Genomic DNA, 21,766 nt, shown 5'->3' with positions numbered 1-21,766 from the left:
CTCCTGTCTTTCTCTCAGTCTCTTGTGTCTCTCGCTAAGTCTCTTGTCTCTCTCTCTCTAAATCTCTCCTGTCTTTCTCTCTCTAAATCTCTTGTGTCTCTCCCCAAGTCTCTCATGTCTCTTTTCTTTAAGTGTCTCTCTCTTTAAGTCTCTCTTGTCTCTATGTCTCTATGTCTCTAAGTCTCTCATGTCTCTAAGTCTCTCATGTCTTTCTCCAAGTCTCTCTCCAAGTCTCTTGTGTCTCTCTCTCTAAGTCTCTCATGTCTCTCTCCCTAAGGCTCTCGTGTCTCTCTCTAAGTCTCTCATATCTCTAAGTCTCTCATGTCTCTAAGTCTCTTATGTCTCCCTCTAACGCTCCTGTGTCTCTAAGTCTCTCATGTCTCTCTCTAAGTCTCCTGTGTCTCTAAGTCTCTCATGTCTCTAAGTCTCTCGTGTCTCTAAGTCTCTCATGTCTCTAAGTCTCTCGTGTCTCTCTCTTCTCCAGCCAACGAGAAAGTGGAGGACATCAATGGCAGCCCGCGGAGCCAGTCACAAATGGTGAGTCCAAAGTCTTTTTCTGCCGTTTGTCTCTGAGTCAATATTTAAAGACATTTTAGTCTCTTTAGAAACACAGGAGCGACACAAATCTGAGCGTTGTCTCATTTCTGGAGTTATCCGATTGTCGAAATGCCATGTAAACAGTTCAATCTGGTTTATTTCAGCTTGATCAGGTTTTGCCTTCGAAATGTCTGTGAAAAAAGTGCAAAATAATGTGGCAAAGACCAAAATTAAAAAGAAAATGTTGAATATCGACAGTTATTTTAAAACGTTTTGTACTTTGTCTTCCAAATACAACCGTTACGCTTAAAAATCCACTGATTAACGGTGTTTTTGATGATCAGATTTTGATTGAACACGATGTAAACACACACCAAACCTCCGATCTCGCTTTTGGGTTGTCGGATTTTTAGATTTTGCAGATTTTTGCAGCACATTTCGAAGTTTTACATTATAGTTGACGCTGTCGTTTACTCGTTGTTGTGGCGGCGCTGTTTGAAACCATGGGACTTTGTGAACGCTGAGTCACATTTCCACGGCAACACATTGGCACGGTTGGTCGTTCTGTGGCAGTAGTTGACCTGAAGTGACCTGAAATGACCTGAAGTGACCTGAAATGACCTGAAGTGACCCGAAGTGACCCGAAGTGACTCGAAGTGACCTGAAGTTACCTGAAGTGACTCGAAGTGACCTGAAGTGACCTGAAGTGACCTGAAGTGACCGGGTTTACAGCAATTTCCCAGCTTTTCTATTCGAGAAAGTTCAAAGTGACACGACTCTAATAGAAAACGTAAAGTTGACATTCATTATATTTTGCATTAATATGTTTCTTGAGCTTTTACTGAATTACTTTTTTAATCTTGAACATTTTGTATCGCTGTTGCCGCTCTAAAAGTCTCTGTTCTTGTGTATTATCTTCATTATAAGATTATATTTAGCTTTGTTTAAATGTTTCTTTCATGTCGAGTCAAACATTTAAGTTGGGTTTTGTTGATCTTCTTCTTCTGGGGATAATGTTTCTGCAATTTGAGTTGATTTCACTCGTTTGCCACGAGGCTAAACCGAGAGAGAAAATGATTGCAAAAAAAATAAAATGTCTTATAAACAGGGTTGGATTTTCCCAATATTCCTAAAAATACACACATTGACTTTCCCGCTGGGTTTGACCTCTTGACTGGAACCATAAGGACGACTTTAGCCTTTCCCCGTCACCGCAGTTTGAAACTAAAATCTCGTCTTTCTGCAGTTTTGGTCAGAGTTTTAAACACGCTTGTCTTTGTCGATTTCACACTGGCGTTTCAGAGTCCAAAGCGAGCCTGACGGTGGCGACCGCGTGCGCTACAACAGCAGAACGTTTAAACCGCAACGTAATGAGAGCAAACGTTCATCCAGGACGTGAAGTGTCCAGAAACTACGACTTAGAGTGGTCCAAACGTGTGAATGGCTTTGTATTGGTGGAGTTTTTTTCGACCTGTATTTGAAAAAGTTGAGTAGTTCACGTTTAAAGGACACATTCGGCTTCATTCACACGTCTTTCATTAGCCTTTACTCCCACCAGCCCGCGCACAGGCGAAAACCGGACTTAAGACGTTCGATTGCATTGACACTCTTATTTTCTTTGTCAATACCAACAAGCTGTACATACTTTTAAAGATTATTTTCTCAACAAAACGAATATGGTATTGATTTGCATTGAATAATATGCACATAGTGTATCAAATGTGATACATAGTTTATGTTTGGGCTTCTGTAGTGTAAGTTGTGAAGCCCTGACAGTGTTCTTATGCACACCAGAAACTAGAAGGCCTAAGCTTTCTAATGATGCATCACACTTGCATGTGGAACATAAGATCCTCTTTTAATAAGCAATGCCATTTGGGTCCAACCATTGTGCACAGGGCCAAATGGGCGGATGTTAACAAGTTAAAGGGCATATGACAGGTCTTTATGACTAAATTTTGACTTTAAATTTGGTGTATTTATTATACCTGTCGTACATACAAATTATAGTTTTACACCAGTCGAGCAGGTATTTGTGGAGAAGACATTGAAAAATGTGTAGAAAATGACAGGAAGTGACATCACACCAGGGACAGCCAAAGTTTCTGCATAATATTACACAAAAGAAGCGACTTTTTTGACGTTTTAAACCTCAATTCAACAAAATATTGTCAAAAATAAATAAATATTTGTTTGTGCACAGTAATTTCCTGATGTGATGTCATCAATTACAACCAGGAGGTAAAATTATAAACCTAAAAAAAATACCTGCTATTCTGGGATAAAATGTGTATAATGTTAGCTAAATACTTATCTTAGCTGCGTGTTAGCTCAATGAGTATTTGTTTTCTCTGAGCCTCATAAAAACTCCCACGTTACCCTAGCACACGTTACCCTAGCACGTCGGGGCAAGCTAGCTTTCCTTCATTTCCCCACGCTAATTCCCCCTTCTGCCAGCAGATGGAGCGCCAACACAAATCCAAAACATTACATTATACAGTACATTATTGCAGTTCTAAAACATGCAAAGTTACTAAACAGCGTGTTTAAAATGTAAAAATGCCGGATATGTGTCATTTTAGCTCGTTTGGATGGTTTGTTACAGTAATGGCCCGTGTGGTATGCGTCTGCTTCCAGTGTAAACTACTGGAGTGGTTGAGTTACCGCTGGCTGTCGTCACTCACATAATTACCCTTCGTTTTAACTGCTTTGGACTAAGTGTTTTTTGCCCGGCGCTTTGCTTTTCTCTGGCAGCTGCCTCTCCGCCGCGTCATAAACGTGTCATAAACGTGACTAACTCCGCGCGGGCGACACATGTGCCGCTGTGGGTGTTCAAAAGGCGGTTCGGCGCGAAGCGGAGGGGAACAAAGAGGCTTTTATTGTGACGGGGAGCGAAACAGAAGTGCTCCGAACGCCGCGGTGGAGTCATGTGCAGAGCAGATACTGTGGCGTGGATGCGATGACGAGCGGGAGGCGGGAAGTCTTTGCGCCGGTTCCAGGAGATACACAAGTGACCAAGCATCTAAACTGTCCCGTGTCGCTACCGTCCAGCCGAGTAAACACACACGCAATATCATACGAATCCATGTTCTTGGATGTAATAGTGTGTGATAAGCGTGTTACATAAATGACTGAACAAATATGTAAAGTATGTGTAGTATGTAAAACGGCCTAATATCTGTTCAACACGCTACACGCTACACGCTGCTTCTCTCTGACTCTGAGGCGTGACAGCGGGAGTCATGTGTGAGACGTCAGGTGAAGGGAAAGATTCGTCCTGTCCAGAGCAGCGATAGCGGACCAAACGGGACCAAAACAGGATTAAAACAGGACCGAACGGGACCAAAACAGGATTAAAACAGGACCGAACGGGACCAAAACAAGACCAAATAGGACCAAAACAGGATCAAACAGGACCAAACAGGATCAAACAGGACCAAAACAGGACCAAAGAGGACCAAAACAGGACCAAACAGGACCAAACAGGATCAAACAGGACCAAAACAGGACCAAAGAGGACCAAAACAGGACCAAGCAGGACAGAAACAGGACCAAAACAGGACCAAAACAGGACCAAAACAGGACCAACCAGGACAAAATCAGGACCAAAACAGGACCAAAACAGGACCAAAACAGGACCAACCAGGACAGAAACAGAACCAAAACAGGACCAAATCAGGACAGAACAGGACCAAAACAGGACCAAAACAGGACCAAAACAGGACCAAATCAGGACAGAAACAAGACCAAAACAGGACCAAATCAGGACAGAACAGGACCAAAACAGGACCAAACAGGACCAAAACAGGACCAAAACAGGACAGAACAGGACCAAAACAGGACCAAACAGGACCAAAACAGGACCAAAACAGGACCAAGCAGGACAGAAACAGGACCAAAACAGGACCAAATCAGGACAGAAACAAGACCAAAACAGGACCAAATCAGGACAGAAACAAGACCAAAACAGGACCAAATCAGGACAGAACAGGAACAAAACAGGACGAAACAGGACCAAAACAGGACCAAAACATGACGAAACAGGACCAAAACAGGACCAAAACAGAACCAAATCAGGACAGAACAGGACCAAAACAGGACAGAACAGGACCAAAACAGGACCGAACAGGACCAAACAGTACCAAATAGGACCAAAACAGGACCAAAACAGGACCAAAACGGGACCAAACAGGACCAAACAGGACCAAAACAGGACCAAACAGGACCAAAACAGGACCAAACAGGACCAAAACAGGACCAACCAGGACAGAAACAGAACCAAAACAGGACCAAATCAGGACAGAAACAGGACCATAACAAGAACAAAACAGGACCAAAACAGGACCAAACAGGACAGAACAGGATCAAAACAGGACGAAACAGGACCAAAACAGGACCAAAACAGAACCAAATCAGGACAGAACAGGACCAAAACAGGACCAAAACACGAGAAAACAGGACTAAAACAGGACCAAAACAGGACCAAAACAGGACCAAAACAGGAACAAAACAGGACCAACCAGGACAGAAACAGAACCAAAACAGGACCAAAACAGGACAGAAACAGGACCAAAACAAGAACAAAACAGGACAGAACAGGACCAAAACAGGACCAAACAGGACGAAACATGACCAAAACAGGACGAAACAGGACCAAAACAGGACCAACCAGGACAAAAACAGGACCAAAACAGGACCAAAAAAGGACCAAAACAGGACCAAATCAGGACAGAACAGGACCAAAACAGGACCAAACAGGACCAAACAGGACCAAATAGGACCAAAACAGGACGAAACACGACCAAAACACGACCAAATCAGGACAGAACAGGACCAAAACAGGATCAAACAGGACCAAACAGGACCAAATAGGACCAAAACAGGACCAAAACAGGACCAAAACGGGACCAAACAGGACCAAACAGGACCAAAACAGGACCAAACAGGACCAAAACAGGACCAAACAGGACCAAAACAGGACCAAAACAGGACCAAACAGGACCAAACAGGACCAAAACAGGACCAAACAGGACCAAAACAGGACCAAACAGGACCAAAACAGGACCAGCCAGGACAGAAACAGGACCAAAACAGGACCAAATCAGGACAGAAACAGGACCAAAACAAGAACAAAACAGGACAGAACAGGACCAAAACAGGACGAAACAGGACCAAAACAGGACCAACCAGGACAAAAACAGGACCAAAACAGGACCAAAAAAGGACCAAAACAGGACCAAATCAGGACAGAACAGGACCAAAACACGACGAAACACGACCAAAACAGAACCAAATCAGGACAGAAACAAGACCAAAACAGGACCAAATCAGGACAGAACAGGACCAAAACAGGACCAAACAGGACCAAACAGGACCAAACAGGACCAAATAGGACCAAAACAGGACCAAAACAGGACCAAAACAGGACCAAAACATGACGAAACAGGACCAAAACAGAACCAAATCAGGACAGAAACAAGACCAAAACAGGACCAAATCAGGACAGAACAGGACCAAAACAGGACCAAACAGGACCAAACAGGACCAAACAGGACCAAATAGGACCAAAACAGGACCAAAACAGGACCAAAACAGGACCAAAACAGGACCAAACAGGACCAAACAGGACCAAAACAGGACCAAACAGGACCAAAACAGGACCAAACAGGACCAAAACAGGACCAAAACAGGACCAACCATGACAGAAACAGGACCAAAACACGACAAAACAGGACAGAAACAGGACCAAAACAGGACCAAAACAGGACCAACCATGACAGAAACAGGACCAAAACACGACAAAACAGGACAGAAACAGGACCAAAACAGGACCAAAACAGGACCAACCATGACAGAAACAGGACCAAAACAGGACCAAACAGGACCAAAACAGGACCAAAACAGGACCAACCAGGACAGAAACAGGACCAAAACAGGACCAAAACAGGACCAAAACAGGACCAACCAGGACAGAAACAGGACCAAAACAGGACCAAAACAGGACCAACCAGGACAGAAACAGAACCAAAACAGGACCAAAACAGGACCAAAACAGGACCAACCAGGACAAAAACAGGACCAAAACAGGACCAAAAAAAGGACTAAACAGGACCAACCAGGACAGAAACAGAACCAAAACAGGACCAAATCAGGACAGAACAGGACCAAAACAGGACGAAACACGACCAAAACACGACGAAACAGGACCAAAACAGGACAGAAACCGGACCAAAACAGGACCAAATCAGGACAGAACAGGACCAAAACATGACGAAACAGGACCAAAACAGAACCAAATCAGGACAGAAACAAGACCAAAACAGGACCAAACAGGACCAAACAGGACCAAACAGGACCAAATAGGACCAAAACAGGACCAAAACAGGACCAAAACAGGACCAAACAGGACCAAACAGGACCAAAACAGGACCAAACAGGACCAAAACAGGACCAAACAGGACCAAAACAGGACCAACCAGGACAGAAACAGGACCAAAACACGACAAAACAGGACAGAAACAGGACCAAAACAGGACCAACCAGGACAGAAACAGGACCAAAACAGGACCAAAACAGGACCAAAACAGGACCAACCATGACAGAAACAGAACCAAAACAGGACCAAATCAGGACAGAAACAGGACCAAAACAGGACGAAACAGGACCAAAACAGGACCAAAACAGGACCAACCAGGACCAAACAGGACCAAAACAGGACCAAAACAGGACAGAAACAGGACCAAAACAGGACCAAAACAGGACCAACCATGACAGAAACAGGACCAAAACAGGACCAAACAGGACCAAAACAGGACCAAAACAGGACCAACCAGGACAGAAACAGGACCAAAACAGGACCAAAACAGGACCAACCAGGACAGAAACAGGACCAAAACAGGACCAAAACAGGACCAACCAGGACAGAAACAGAACCAAAACAGGACCAAAACAGGACCAAAACAGGACCAACCAGGACAAAAACAGGACCAAAACAGGACCAAAAAAGGACTAAACAGGACCAACCAGGACAGAAACAGAACCAAAACAGGACCAAATCAGGACAGAACAGGACCAAAACAGGACGAAACACGACCAAAACACGACGAAACAGGACCAAAACAGGACAGAAACCGGACCAAAACAGGACCAAATCAGGACAGAACAGGACCAAAACATGACGAAACAGGACCAAAACAGAACCAAATCAGGACAGAAACAAGACCAAAACAGGACCAAACAGGACCAAACAGGACCAAACAGGACCAAATAGGACCAAAACAGGACCAAAACAGGACCAAAACAGGACCAAACAGGACCAAACAGGACCAAAACAGGACCAAACAGGACCAAAACAGGACCAAACAGGACCAAAACAGGACCAAAACACGACAAAACAGGACAGAAACAGGACCAAAACAGGACCAACCAGGACAGAAACAGGACCAAAACAGGACCAAAAAAGGACTAAACAGGACCAACCAGGACAGAAACAGAACCAAAACAGGACCAAATCAGGACAGAACAGGACCAAAACAGGACGAAACACGACCAAAACACGACGAAACAGGACCAAAACAGGACAGAAACCGGACCAAAACAGGACCAAATCAGGACAGAACAGGACCAAAACATGACGAAACAGGACCAAAACAGAACCAAATCAGGACAGAAACAAGACCAAAACAGGACCAAACAGGACCAAACAGGACCAAACAGGACCAAATAGGACCAAAACAGGACCAAAACAGGACCAAAACAGGACCAAACAGGACCAAACAGGACCAAAACAGGACCAACCAGGACCAAAACAGGACCAAACAGGACCAAAACAGGACCAACCAGGACAGAAACAGGACCAAAACACGACAAAACAGGACCAAAACAGGACCAAACAGGACAGAACAGGATCAAAACAGGACGAAACAGGACCAAAACAGGACCAAAACATGACGAAACAGGACCAAAACAGGACCAAAACAGAACCAAATCAGGACAGAACAGGACCAAAACAGGACCAAAACACGAGAAAACAGGACTAAAACAGGACCAAAACAGGACCAAAACAGGAACAAAACAGGAACAAAACAGGACCAACCAGGACAGAAACAGAACCAAAACAGGACCAAAACAGGACAGAAACAGGACCAAAACAAGAACAAAACAGGACAGAACAGGACCAAAACAGGACCAAACAGGACGAAACATGACCAAAACAGGACGAAACAGGACCAAAACAGGACCAACCAGGACAAAAACAGGACCAAAACAGGACCAAAAAAGGACCAAAACAGGACCAAATCAGGACAGAACAGGACCAAAACAGGACCAAACAGGACCAAACAGGACCAAATAGGACCAAAACAGGACGAAACACGACCAAAACACGACCAATACAGGACAGAACAGGACCAAAACAGGATCAAACAGGACCAAACAGGACCAAATAGGACCAAAACAGGACCAAAACAGGACCAAAATGGGACCAAACAGGACCAAACAGGACCAAAACAGGACCAAACAGGACCAAAACAGGACCAAACAGGACCAAAACAGGACCAAAACAGGACCAAACAGGACCAAACAGGACCAAAACAGGACCAAACAGGACCAAAACAGGACCAAACAGGACCAAAACAGGACCAACCAGGACAGAAACAGGACCAAAACAGGACCAAATCAGGACAGAAACAGGACCAAAACAAGAACAAAACAGGACAGAACAGGACCAAAACAGGACGAAACAGGACCAAAACAGGACCAACCAGGACAAAAACAGGACCAAAACAGGACCAAAAAAGGACCAAAACAGGACCAAATCAGGACAGAACAGGACCAAAACACGACGAAACACGACCAAAACAGAACCAAATCAGGACAGAAACAAGACCAAAACAGGACCAAATCAGGACAGAACAGGACCAAAACAGGACCAAACAGGACCAAACAGGACCAAACAGGACCAAATAGGACCAAAACAGGACCAAAACAGGACCAAAACAGGACCAAAACATGACGAAACAGGACCAAAACAGAACCAAATCAGGACAGAAACAAGACCAAAACAGGACCAAATCAGGACAGAACAGGACCAAAACAGGACCAAACAGGACCAAACAGGACCAAACAGGACCAAATAGGACCAAAACAGGACCAAAACAGGACCAAAACAGGACCAAAACAGGACCAAACAGGACCAAACAGGACCAAAACAGGACCAAACAGGACCAAAACAGGACCAAACAGGACCAAAACAGGACCAAAACAGGACCAACCATGACAGAAACAGGACCAAAACACGACAAAACAGGACAGAAACAGGACCAAAACAGGACCAAAACAGGACCAACCATGACAGAAACAGGACCAAAACACGACAAAACAGGACAGAAACAGGACCAAAACAGGACCAAAACAGGACCAACCATGACAGAAACAGGACCAAAACAGGACCAAACAGGACCAAAACAGGACCAAAACAGGACCAACCAGGACAGAAACAGGACCAAAACAGGACCAAAACAGGACCAAAACAGGACCAACCAGGACAGAAACAGGACCAAAACAGGACCAAAACAGGACCAACCAGGACAGAAACAGAACCAAAACAGGACCAAAACAGGACCAAAACAGGACCAACCAGGACAAAAACAGGACCAAAACAGGACCAAAAAAAGGACTAAACAGGACCAACCAGGACAGAAACAGAACCAAAACAGGACCAAATCAGGACAGAACAGGACCAAAACAGGACGAAACACGACCAAAACACGACGAAACAGGACCAAAACAGGACAGAAACCGGACCAAAACAGGACCAAATCAGGACAGAACAGGACCAAAACATGACGAAACAGGACCAAAACAGAACCAAATCAGGACAGAAACAAGACCAAAACAGGACCAAACAGGACCAAACAGGACCAAACAGGACCAAATAGGACCAAAACAGGACCAAAACAGGACCAAAACAGGACCAAACAGGACCAAACAGGACCAAAACAGGACCAAACAGGACCAAAACAGGACCAAACAGGACCAAAACAGGACCAACCAGGACAGAAACAGGACCAAAACACGACAAAACAGGACAGAAACAGGACCAAAACAGGACCAACCAGGACAGAAACAGGACCAAAACAGGACCAAAACAGGACCAAAACAGGACCAACCATGACAGAAACAGAACCAAAACAGGACCAAATCAGGACAGAAACAGGACCAAAACAGGACGAAACAGGACCAAAACAGGACCAAAACAGGACCAACCAGGACAGAAACAGGACCAAAACAGGACCAAAACAGGACCAAACAGGACCAAAACAGGACCAAAACAGGACAGAAACAGGACCAAAACAGGACCAAAACAGGACCAACCATGACAGAAACAGGACCAAAACAGGACCAAACAGGACCAAAACAGGACCAAAACAGGACCAACCAGGACAGAAACAGGACCAAAACAGGACCAAAACAGGACCAACCAGGACAGAAACAGGACCAAAACAGGACCAAAACAGGACCAACCAGGACAGAAACAGAACCAAAACAGGACCAAAACAGGACCAAAACAGGACCAACCAGGACAAAAACAGGACCAAAACAGGACCAAAAAAGGACTAAACAGGACCAACCAGGACAGAAACAGAACCAAAACAGGACCAAATCAGGACAGAACAGGACCAAAACAGGACGAAACACGACCAAAACACGACGAAACAGGACCAAAACAGGACAGAAACCGGACCAAAACAGGACCAAATCAGGACAGAACAGGACCAAAACATGACGAAACAGGACCAAAACAGAACCAAATCAGGACAGAAACAAGACCAAAACAGGACCAAACAGGACCAAACAGGACCAAACAGGACCAAATAGGACCAAAACAGGACCAAAACAGGACCAAAACAGGACCAAACAGGACCAAACAGGACCAAAACAGGACCAAACAGGACCAAAACAGGACCAAACAGGACCAAAACAGGCCCAAAACACGACAAAACAGGACAGAAACAGGACCAAAACAGGACCAACCAGGACAGAAACAGGACCAAAACAGGACCAAAACAGGACCAAAACAGGACCAACCATGACAGAAACAGAACCAAAACAGGACCAAATCAGGACAGAAACAGGACCAAAACAGGACCAAACAGGACCAAAACAGGACCAAAACAGGACCAACCAGGACAGAAACAGGACCAAAACAGGACCAAAACAGGACCAAACAGGACCAAAACAGGACCAAAACAGGACCAAAACAGGACCAACCAGGACAGAAACAGAACCAAAACAGGACCAAATCAGGACAGAACAGGACCAAAACAGGACGAAACACGACCAAAACACGACGAAACAGGACCAAAACACGACCAAAACACGACCAAAACACGACGAAACAGGACCAAATCAGGACAGAACAGGACCAAAACAGGACAAAACAGGACCAAACAGGACCAAAACAGGACCAAACAGGACCAAACAGGACCAAAACAGGACCCAACAGGACCAAACAAGTCGCTGAAGCGCTCGGGGACTCGGCTGCAGATCGTGGTCAGGACTTTACTGAGCATGTTTTGTTTGTTGCTGAGGAAACTGTAACCTGTGAGGCCAGAGTGCTATCCACTCTGCCACCGCAGAGGAAGGCCACGCCCTCTTTCCAAGCGTCGTTGTTGTTGTTGTTGCATCTGACAAAGTGTGTGAGGAACAGTAAATGAATGACATGTTTCCACAGTAACAACCAACACCAGAGACGAGTGCATCATTTTAGCTTTGGCTTTATGTCCATCACAATCATGAAACCTTTATTGCTCCTGTCAGTGAGGAAAAGCACCTCACAGCAGCTCTGTGGCAGAAGCACCTCACAGCAGCTCTGTGGCAGAAGCACCTCACAGCAGAAGCACCTCACAGCAGCTCTGTGGCAGAAGCACCTCACAGCAGCTCTGTGGCAGAAGCACCTCACAGCAGAAGCACCTCACAGCAGCTCTGTGGCAGAAGCACCTCACAGCAGAAGCACCTCACAGCAGCTCTGTGGCAGAAGCACCTCACAGCAGAAGCACCTCACAGCAGCTCTGTGGCAGAAGCACCTCACAGCAGCTCTGTGGCAGAAGCACCTCACAGCAGAAGCACCTCACAGCAGCTCTGTGGCAGAAGCACCTCACAGCAGCTCTGTGGCAGAAGCACCTCACAGCAGAAGCACCTCACAGCAGCTATGTGGCAGAAGCACCTCACAGCAGAAGCACCTCACAGCAGCTCTGTGGCAGAAGCACCTCACAGCAGAAGCACCTCACAGCAGCTCTGTGGCAGAAGCACCTCACAGCAGCTCTGTGGCAGAAGCACCTCACAGCAGAAGCACCTCACAGCAGCTCTGTGGCAGAAGCACCTCACAGCAGAAGCACCTCACAGCAGCTCTGTGGCAGAAGCACCTCACAGCAACTCTGTGACAGAAGCACCTCACAGCAGAAGCACCTCACAGCAGAAGCACCTCACCTCACAGCAGCTGGGTGTGTCCAGTACTGCAGAGACCTCGGTCCAGACAGGCGGACGCTCTGAGCTCGGTCGTTTGGTTTGGAGCGTTGCAGCTTTGGACTCGAGCATGAATCTGAGCTGAGAGAAAACCAGGATCCACTTCTCTGAGTTTAAAGAGAGAAACTTGTGAGTTTTGGGGGAGGGCCAGAGTTTGGAGTTCCAACTGATTTACTCGAGTACATTGACCCTGTACTTTTACTCCTACTCGAGTAAACATTTGACCATTGTTTCATGTTGTGTCCTTCCAAGTGTGTTAACTTCAAATATGAGATCTGGGGTTACGTCCGTGTTACTTTTACAGTTATTCCTACATAAGTACATCCGCCAAATACTTGAGTAAATTCTTCTACCACTACTTGTACTTTACTTCATTTACAATATTTATTTTTGAAGTAACAGTATTCTTACTTGAGACTCGTTTTTACCTATACTTCAATATACTTCCTATACTTCGCCGACCAAAAGTAACGAAGGCTTTATATGAGAGTAATATATACTTTGTACTCTATGACCTTTTGTTTTAATTATCAAGTTACTTATTGTTCAATTCTTGGACGTAGCAACATCTGGATTAAATCAACACTGACAACTTTGTGTGTCAAAGTTTCAAACTAAATAGTTTTTTAGAGTACTTTTACTATTGTTTTGAAACTACTTTTAAACTTTGACCTCGGCTCTGTGAATGTGAGTCTCATTCTCAGGCTCAAGCAGCTGTCGAGTGAGACCAGGGATTTACACACGGTTTATCCTTATGGAGTCTGGGGCCCGGAGTCTGGGGCCCGGAGTCTGGGGCCCGGAGTCGGGGGCCCGGAGTCTGTGGCCCGGTGTATTGGGCCTGGGGTCTGTGGCCCGGTGTCTGTGGCCCGGTGTCTGGGGCCCGGTGTCTCTGGCCCTGTGTCTGTGGCCCGGTGTCTGTGGCCCGGAGTCTGTGGCCCGGTGTCTGGGGCCCGGTGTCTCTGGCCCTGTGTCTGTGGCCCGGTGTCTGGGGCCCTGTGTCTGCAGCCCGGTGTCTGGGGCCCGGTGTTTGGGGCCCGGTGTCTGGGGCCCAGTGTTTGGGGCCCGGTGTCTGGGGCCCGGTGTCTGGGGCCCAGTGTTTGGGGCCCGGTGTCTGCAGATGGGACCAGAGCCAAAGCAGCAGCTGCTACGATCCCAGGGGACGAAACTCAAACTCGCAACAAACCAACTTTTATCGATGTCCCTGACGATGAGCCGACGCCTGACGATGAGCCGACGCCTGACGACGAGCCGACGCCTGACGACGAGCCGACGCCTGACGACGAGCCGACGCCTGACGACGAGCCGACGCCTGACGACGAGCCGACGCCTGACGACGAGCCGACGCCTGACGACGAGCCGAAGCCTTTAGAACTCAAGACGGTTCCACTTCTGACTAAAAGTACATTTCTGACTAAAAGTACATGTGTTCTGATCTTGAGCAGCAGCGTTTACTCTCTCCTGAGCTCTGATTGGCCCTGTCCAAAGGGCGGAGTCCTCTGCTGTTCCCTCTTACAAGGCCCATTGAGGTCCGACCACCTCCACCTCAGACCTCAGAGCTGTCAAACGCCTCGTCAGACAGAAAAACTCTAGGATACAACCTCCCATCAGTTTACAATAGCCCCGTAAAACCCTGAGCAGAAATCCAACCGGTGGAACGCCAACGAGGTCCTGAGAGTGAGATGACCTCAGCACGCCGCGCTACAACTCCTCCTCCCTTTTTGGCTGGGCCAATCAGAGCTCAGGAGAGTTTCTGAAGGAAGTCAGAAACGTCTCTCGTTCGCTGCAGTGAATTGAACAATACGTATAATATTTTGGCAGCAAAACTTTTCCCTCGTTCACCGCTCGACCGGAAGTGCCGATCAAAGTGGGCGGGGCGGAACAAGGAAAAGACAAAGTTAGAACAAAGTTAGAACTCAAGCTAAATAATAAAGACCTGTTTATTCCAACAATACATGACGTCATACATAAGATACACCAGCACCACGACTGCATCCTTTTCTACCGCATCATGAGCCACGAATACTTTGATTCTTTAGACGATAATGGCAAACTAAGGCACACAACAAAGCTCTCATTCCTTAGTCTGACAACAGAGCGATGTCCTGGCAGAAGAATGACCTTACAGAACAATGACCTTACAGAGCGCAGGGTTTTGACATTTTGGCCTCATACATCCTGGATACCGTATGTAGTAGACGTGTTGTTGTGCCCCTTTCAAAATGGCGGACTCGGTTGCTACTGTACATGTTCCCGGATGTGCAAACTCACGTATAGATCTAAATATACCAAATATTCAGAGTGTGTACATTTCAATCGATCTCTGGGCTGAAATATTCATAATAAAGAGATCGATAAAGCAAATGTTGGAGAAGAGTTTGAGGTTTCGAATGTGTTCATGGTAAAATGGCGGCGTTCTAATGTTACAGACTTATGATTAATAATTTAGCGTTGGCCAATTAGGCGGCTCCGTGTCGAGAAGGAGACATCACCTTTCAAGAAGCAATTTCCTCCAATTAAGCCTTGTTAAACGTCCCTTTGGTGTTTTGCCCTTTGGAGCGGCCCGTGTGTTTAGTCAGAGGTCAGAGGTCAAACGGGATTATTACAGACCACACGGGCCAGACGAGGATGAGATGTCTGGATTATTAACCTCTCCCCGCCGGGGCCCCGCTCGTCTGCCGGGGCCCCGCTCGTCTGCCTCGCCTCATTTGTTCCTACTGAGTGAATCTGACCTCTGACCTCCCTCTGCACCTCCCCTGACCACTCTGCTCCTCTCCTGTCCTCCTTCTGCTCCTCCTACAACCTCCCTCTGCTCCTCCTCCAACCTCCCTCTGCTCCTCCCCTGACCTCCCTCTGTTCCTCCCCTGACCTCCCTCTGCTCCTCCCCTGACCTCCCTCTGCTCCTCCTCTGACCTCCCTCTGCTCCTCCTCTGACCTCCCTCTGCGCCTCCTCTGACCTCTCTCTGCTCCTCCTCCACCCTCCCTCTGCTCCTCCTCCAACCTCCCCCTGCTCCTCCCCTGACCTCCCTCTGCTCCTCCCCTGACCTCCCTCTGCTCCTCCCCTGACCTCCCTCTGCTCCTCCTCTGACCTCCCTCTGTTCCTCCTCTGACCTCCCTCTGCTCCTCCCCTGACCTCCCTCTGCTCCTCCTCTGACCTCCCTCTGTTCCTCCTCTGACCTCCCTCTGCTCCTCCTCTGACCTCCCTCTGTTCCTCCCCTGACCTCCCTCTGCTCCTCCCCTGACCTCCCTCTGCTCCTCCTCTGACCTCCCTCTGTTCCTCCTCTGACCTCCCTCTGCTCCTCCTCTGACCTCCCTCTGTTCCTCCTCTGACCTCCCTCTGTTCCTCCTCTGACCTCCCTCTGCTCCTCCTCTGACCTCCCTCTGTTCCTCCTCTGACCTCCCTCTGTTCCTCCTCTGACCTCCCTCTGCTCCTCCCCTGACCTCCCTCTGCTTTTGTCATGTGTAAGATGGGGGTTTTGTCATGTGTAAGATGGGGGTTTTGTCATTTTTAAGATGGGGGTTTTGTCATGTGTAAGATGGGGTTTTGTCTTGTGTAAAATTGGGGTTTTGTCATGTGTAAGATGGGGGTTTTGTCATGTGTAAGATGGGGGTTTTGTCATTTTTAAGATGGGGGTTTTGTCATGTGTAAGATGGGGTTTTGTCTTGTGTAAAATTGGGGTTTTGTCATGTGTAAGATGGGGGTTTTGTCATGTGTAAGATGGGGGTTTTGTCATTTTTAAGATGGGGGTTTTGTCATGTGTAAGATGGGGTTTTGTCTTGTGTAAAATTGGGGTTTTGTCATGTGTAAGATGGGGGTTTTGTCATTTTTAAGATGGGGGTTTTGTCATGTGTAAGATGGGGTTTTGTCTTGTGTAAAATTGGGGTTTTGTCATGTGTAAGATGGGAGGAAGAGCAGACTCAGGCTCTCGCTGCAGAGAGTGTTACACGTGTCAGCGAAAAGCCAAACGTGTCGAGAACTGTCTCTTTTTTTATTCCATTTTGTAGAAACTGTCAAAGTGTTTATCTTCCTGAAAAGGAGGTGAACGAGAAGGAGGGGAGTGAAGGAGGTGAAGGAGGTGAGGGAAGTGAAGTGAAGGAGGTGAGAGAGGTGAGGGAGGTGAGGCAGGTGAAGGAGGTGAGGCAGGTGCAGGAGGTGAGGGAGGTGAAGGAGGTGAGGGAAGTGAAGGAGTTGAAGGAAGTGAAGGAGGAGAGGGAGGTGAAGGAGGTGAGGCAAGTGAAGAAGGTGAAGGAGGAGAAAGAAGTGAAGGAGGTGAGGGAGGTGAAGGAAGTGAAGAAGAAGGAGGTGAAGGATATGAAGGAGGTGATGGAGGTGAAGGAGGTGAAGGAAGTGAAGAAGCAGTAGGTGAAGTAGGTGATGGAGGTGAAGTGACTTCTCTGGCTCTGGCTCCTTCTGCTGGCTGCAGAAGGAAATACATACGTGAGAGAAACAAAAGCTAGCTTCATGGAGCCGCACAGCTGACAAGATCCAGTCCAAAACGTCACTGATTTCTATGAACCTGCCATAAAGAGTTATTATTAAAGCTGTATCGTGTCACTTGGATTGTGGGCCGGTCGTTGGCGTTGGGCCGGTCGTTGGCTTGTGGGCCGGTCGTTGCCTTGCGGGCCGGTCGTTGCCTTGCGGGCCGGTCGTCGGCTTGCGGGCCGGTCGTTGCCTTGCGGGCCAGTCGTTGCCTTGTGGGCCGGTCGTTGCCTTGCGGGCCGGTCGTTGCCTTGCGGGCCGGTCGTTGGCTTGCGGGCCGGTCGTTGCCTTGCGGGCCAGTCGTTGCCTTGTGGGCCGGTCGTTGCCTTGCGGGCCGGTCATTGGATTGTGGGCTGGTCGTTGCCTTGCGGGCCAGTCGTTGCCTTGCGGGCCAGTCGTTGCCTTGTGGGCCGGTCGTTGGCTTGTGGGCCGGTCGTTGCCTTGCGGGCCGGTCGTTGGATTGTGGGCCGGTCGTTGGCATTGGGCCGGTCGTTGGCTTGTGGGCCGGTCGTTGCCTTGCGGGCCGGTCGTTGGATTGTGGGCCGGTCGTTGGCATTGGGCCGGTCGTTTGCGTTGGGCCGGTCGTTGGCGTTGGGCCCGTCGCACGCTCGATGTGTTTATGTGGCGCGTGGAGCAGATTTATGAAGTTTATATTTACAGAATGAAAACAAAGGCTTCTTTAAACAGTTTGTGTTTAGTTTGTGCAGAAAAGATTTACGCAATAATTTAGTGTCAGTGACATTTGCTTTTCTCAGAGCGACAGAAGTAGACGTGATTTCTGATTGGATGATGTAGAACGAGATAAAGGACGAGTGTAGTTCCAATAAGAAGTGTTACAATGGCAAGACAAATAAAATAAATAAAATAAATAAAATAAATAAAATAAATAAAAATAAATAAAAATAAATAAAATAAAATAAATAAAATAAATAAAATAAATAAAATAAATAAAATAAATAAAATAAAATACCCACGTCTGGGTCTCGTGAAGCGGATGAGTCCGGGCACCGGCCTGGCTCTGATTCACGAGCGGTCCGAGCAGAGAGACGTCCTGATTTATGGCCACTCCCCGCTGCAGAAGACACAGACAGGACAGATCGATGGACTGTTTACGACACCACGGTGACGGGGTCAATGCGGAGCGGGCGAAGAGGGGATATGATGAAGGCCGGAGTGGTTTATTGACCCTAATGTTGCAGAGTTTTCACAGTAGTAACATTTCAAAACTCCAACTCGATCCAGGCTTGACCCTCAAGACCATCATTATACATCAAAAACATCAAAACATTCTTCATTTTAGACAATTTAATGTAATTATCAACACAAACAGTGTCTCTAATACCGTGTGCCCTGACGCTTTTGCTCCATTTAGCTTGATAGTTTTAACTCATCTTTTTTATACACATCACTTACTTTACTTTGGCAAAAAAGGCAGGTGTTCCCTCCTCCGGATTTGATGTTAGCGATCCATCTACTGGCAGCAGGGGGAATTACCACAGGGAACGAACGTGATTTAAGGTAGGAATGCGAGTCTGGAGAGGTTTAATGGGCTTTAAAAACAGCACTAAAGACTTCCGGGAGACCTCCGGGAGACCTCCGGGAGACCGCCGGGGAGAGACCTCCGGGGAGAGATCTCCGGGAGAGACCTCCGGGGAGAGACCTCGGGGAGACCTCCGGGAGACTTCCGGGAGACCTCGGGGAGACGAGACCTCCGGGAGACCTCGGGGAAACCTCCGGGAGACTTCCGGGAGACCTCCTGGAGACCTTGGGGAGACGAGACCTCCGGGAGACCTCGGGGAAACCTCCGGGAGACCTCCGGGAGACCTCCGGGAGACCGCCGGGACACCTCCGGGAGACCGCCGGGGAGAGACCTCCGGGGAGAGATCTCCGGGAGAGACCTCCGGGGAGAGACCTTGGGGAGACCTCCGGGAGACTTCCGGGAGACCTCCGGGAGACTTCCGGGAGACCTCGGGGAGACGAGACCTCCGGGAGACCTCGGGGAAACCTCCGGGAGACTTCCGGGAGACCTCTTGGAGACCTCGGGGAGACGAGACCTCCGGGAGACCTCGGGAAAACCTCCGGGAGACTTCCGGGAGACCTCGGGGAGACGAGACATCCGGGAGACCTCGGGGAAACCTCCGGGAGACCTCCGGGAGACCTCCGGGAGACTTCCGGGAGACCTCCGGGAGACCTCGTGAGACGAGACCTCCGGGAGACCTCGGGGAAACCTCCGGGAGACTTCCGGGAGACCTCTGGGAGACCTCGTGAGACGAGACCTCCGGGAGACCTAGGGGAAACCTCCGGGAGACTTCCGGGAGACCTCCGGGAGACCTCGGGGAGACGAGACCTCCGGGAGACCTCGGGGAGACCTCCGGGAGACTTCCGGGAGACCTCCGGGAGACCTCCGGGAGACTTCCGGGAAACCTCCGGGAGACCTCGTGAGACGAGACCTCCGGGAGACCTCGGGGAAACCTCCGGGAGACTTCCGGGAGACCTCCGGGAGACCTCGTGAGACGAGACCTCCGGGAGACCTCGGGGAGACCTCCGGGAGACCTCCGGGAGACTTCGACCTCTGACGTCACAAATCTGGGAAATTTTTGAAACAGGGTGTTTTTGTGAGGCTCAGAGAAGCAGCGGCGAGGATGCTGTTTACGAGCGTAAACAGCATGAACGACTCAAATGTGGCGTGTTTTTGATGAGGAAACTGTGACATAACGTGCATTAAAAGCTCTAAAAAGTCAAAGATCTTTCATGTCCCACATGATTTAAGACTTTTGATGATCTGTCAACACTTTTAACGCCAAAGACTCAAACAATGAAAAGAGTTTAGAGTCGTTTATGTCTCTGGGCTTCATCTGACAGTGTCGAATAAGAGCCTGACCTGTTGGCTAAAATCATAAACCCTAATAATATTTTTTTTTAAGTATTTGGTGATTGTTATTGACCTTGAGAAAACAGCTGGATGTATTTATATATATATATTTTTTAATTCAATTTAAGTAAAAATAATAATGAAAATAATGAAAAACAATAATTCTGCCAATATAATGCCAATAATTAATACTACTACTAATAATAATAATAATGAAAAACAAATTATGAATGATAATGAAAATAATGAAAAAAATAATCTAAAGATACAAATAATAATAAAAAAGTCCTAATCATAAAAATAATCTTAATAATCATAATGCAAATAATGAAGTACTCGCTGATGGTATAAATCCTGCAGTTTTCCCCTTGAGCAACACACATCGCTTTGATTATTGTTTATTATCATCCCTGAACCGACTTGAAAAGGCATTAAAGATAATTATGGATATTGCGATACATCGGAAAACATAATTAATTCCACTTAAAGACGAGGTTTGTGCGTCTTCTCCACATGTCGTAAGTGAAAGTGATTTTCCAGTGAATCTGCTGCATTAGGGAATAAAACCTTCAATTACAGCTGTCTCCAAAGTGCTCACTCTGGGATTTCTACTGCGAGGAAGAGGAAGAGAGGAGGAGGAGAGGAGAGGAGAGGAGGAGGAGGAGGAGAGGTGGAGGAAAAGGAGGAGAAGGAGGGGAGGAGGAGAGGAATGAGGAGAGGAAGAGAGGAGGAGAGAGGAGGAAGAGAGGAGGAAAAGAAGGAGGAGAGGAGGAGGAGAAGGAGGGGAGGAGAGGTGGAGGAGGAGAAGAAGGGGAGGAGGAGAAGAAGGAGGGGAGGAGGACGGAAAGAAGAAGGAGGAGAGGAAGAGAGGAGGAGAAGAAGGAGGAGAAGGAGGGGAGGAGGAGGGAAAGAAGGAGGGGAGGAGGAGAGGAAGAGAGGAGGAGAGAGGAGGAGAAGAAGGAGGAGAGGAGGAGGAGGAGGATGAGGAGAAGGAGTGGAGGAGGAGAAGAGGAGGAGGAGGGGAGGAGGAGGAGAAGGAGGGGAGGAGAGGAGAGGGGGAAGAGGAGAGGGGGAGGAGGAGAGGAGGAGGAGAAGAAGGGGAGGAGGAGAGGAGGAGGAGAGGAAGAGAGGAGGAGAGAGGAGGAAGAGAGGAGGAAAAGAAGGAGGAGAGGAGGAGGAGAAGGAGGGGAGGAGAGGGGGAGGAGAGGAGGAGGAGGAGGAGGAGGAGAGGAGGAGGAGAGGAAGAGAGGAGGAGAGAGGAGGAAGAGAGGAGGAGAAGAAGGAGGAGAAGGAGGGGAGGAGGAGGAGAAGGAGGGGAGGAGGAGAAGAAGGAGGAGGAGAGGAGGAGTAGAGGA

At 47.8% G+C, this 21,766-nt stretch overlaps 1 protein-coding gene across 2 annotated transcripts in view; it reads left to right on the top strand.

The window, feature by feature from the left end:
- The window catches only part of nav3 (neuron navigator 3), a 339,677-nt gene that overhangs the window by 99,653 nt on the left and 218,258 nt on the right, over positions 1–21,766 (top strand). For both annotated transcript variants that reach the window (XM_072453275.1, XM_072453276.1), the window contains exon 3: positions 485–537. In XM_072453275.1, coding sequence (XP_072309376.1) covers positions 485–537 — 53 coding nt within the window. The remainder of the gene's footprint in view (positions 1–484; positions 538–21,766) is intronic.

This window comes from Eucyclogobius newberryi, unplaced genomic scaffold (assembly GCF_026437365.1).
Source record: "Eucyclogobius newberryi isolate DKJ021-1_F unplaced genomic scaffold, fEucNew1.0.hap1 SCAF_2, whole genome shotgun sequence".
NCBI classification, from domain to species: domain Eukaryota; kingdom Metazoa; phylum Chordata; class Actinopteri; order Gobiiformes; family Gobiidae; genus Eucyclogobius; species Eucyclogobius newberryi.
This window is presented reverse-complemented; position numbering and strand designations above follow the sequence as displayed.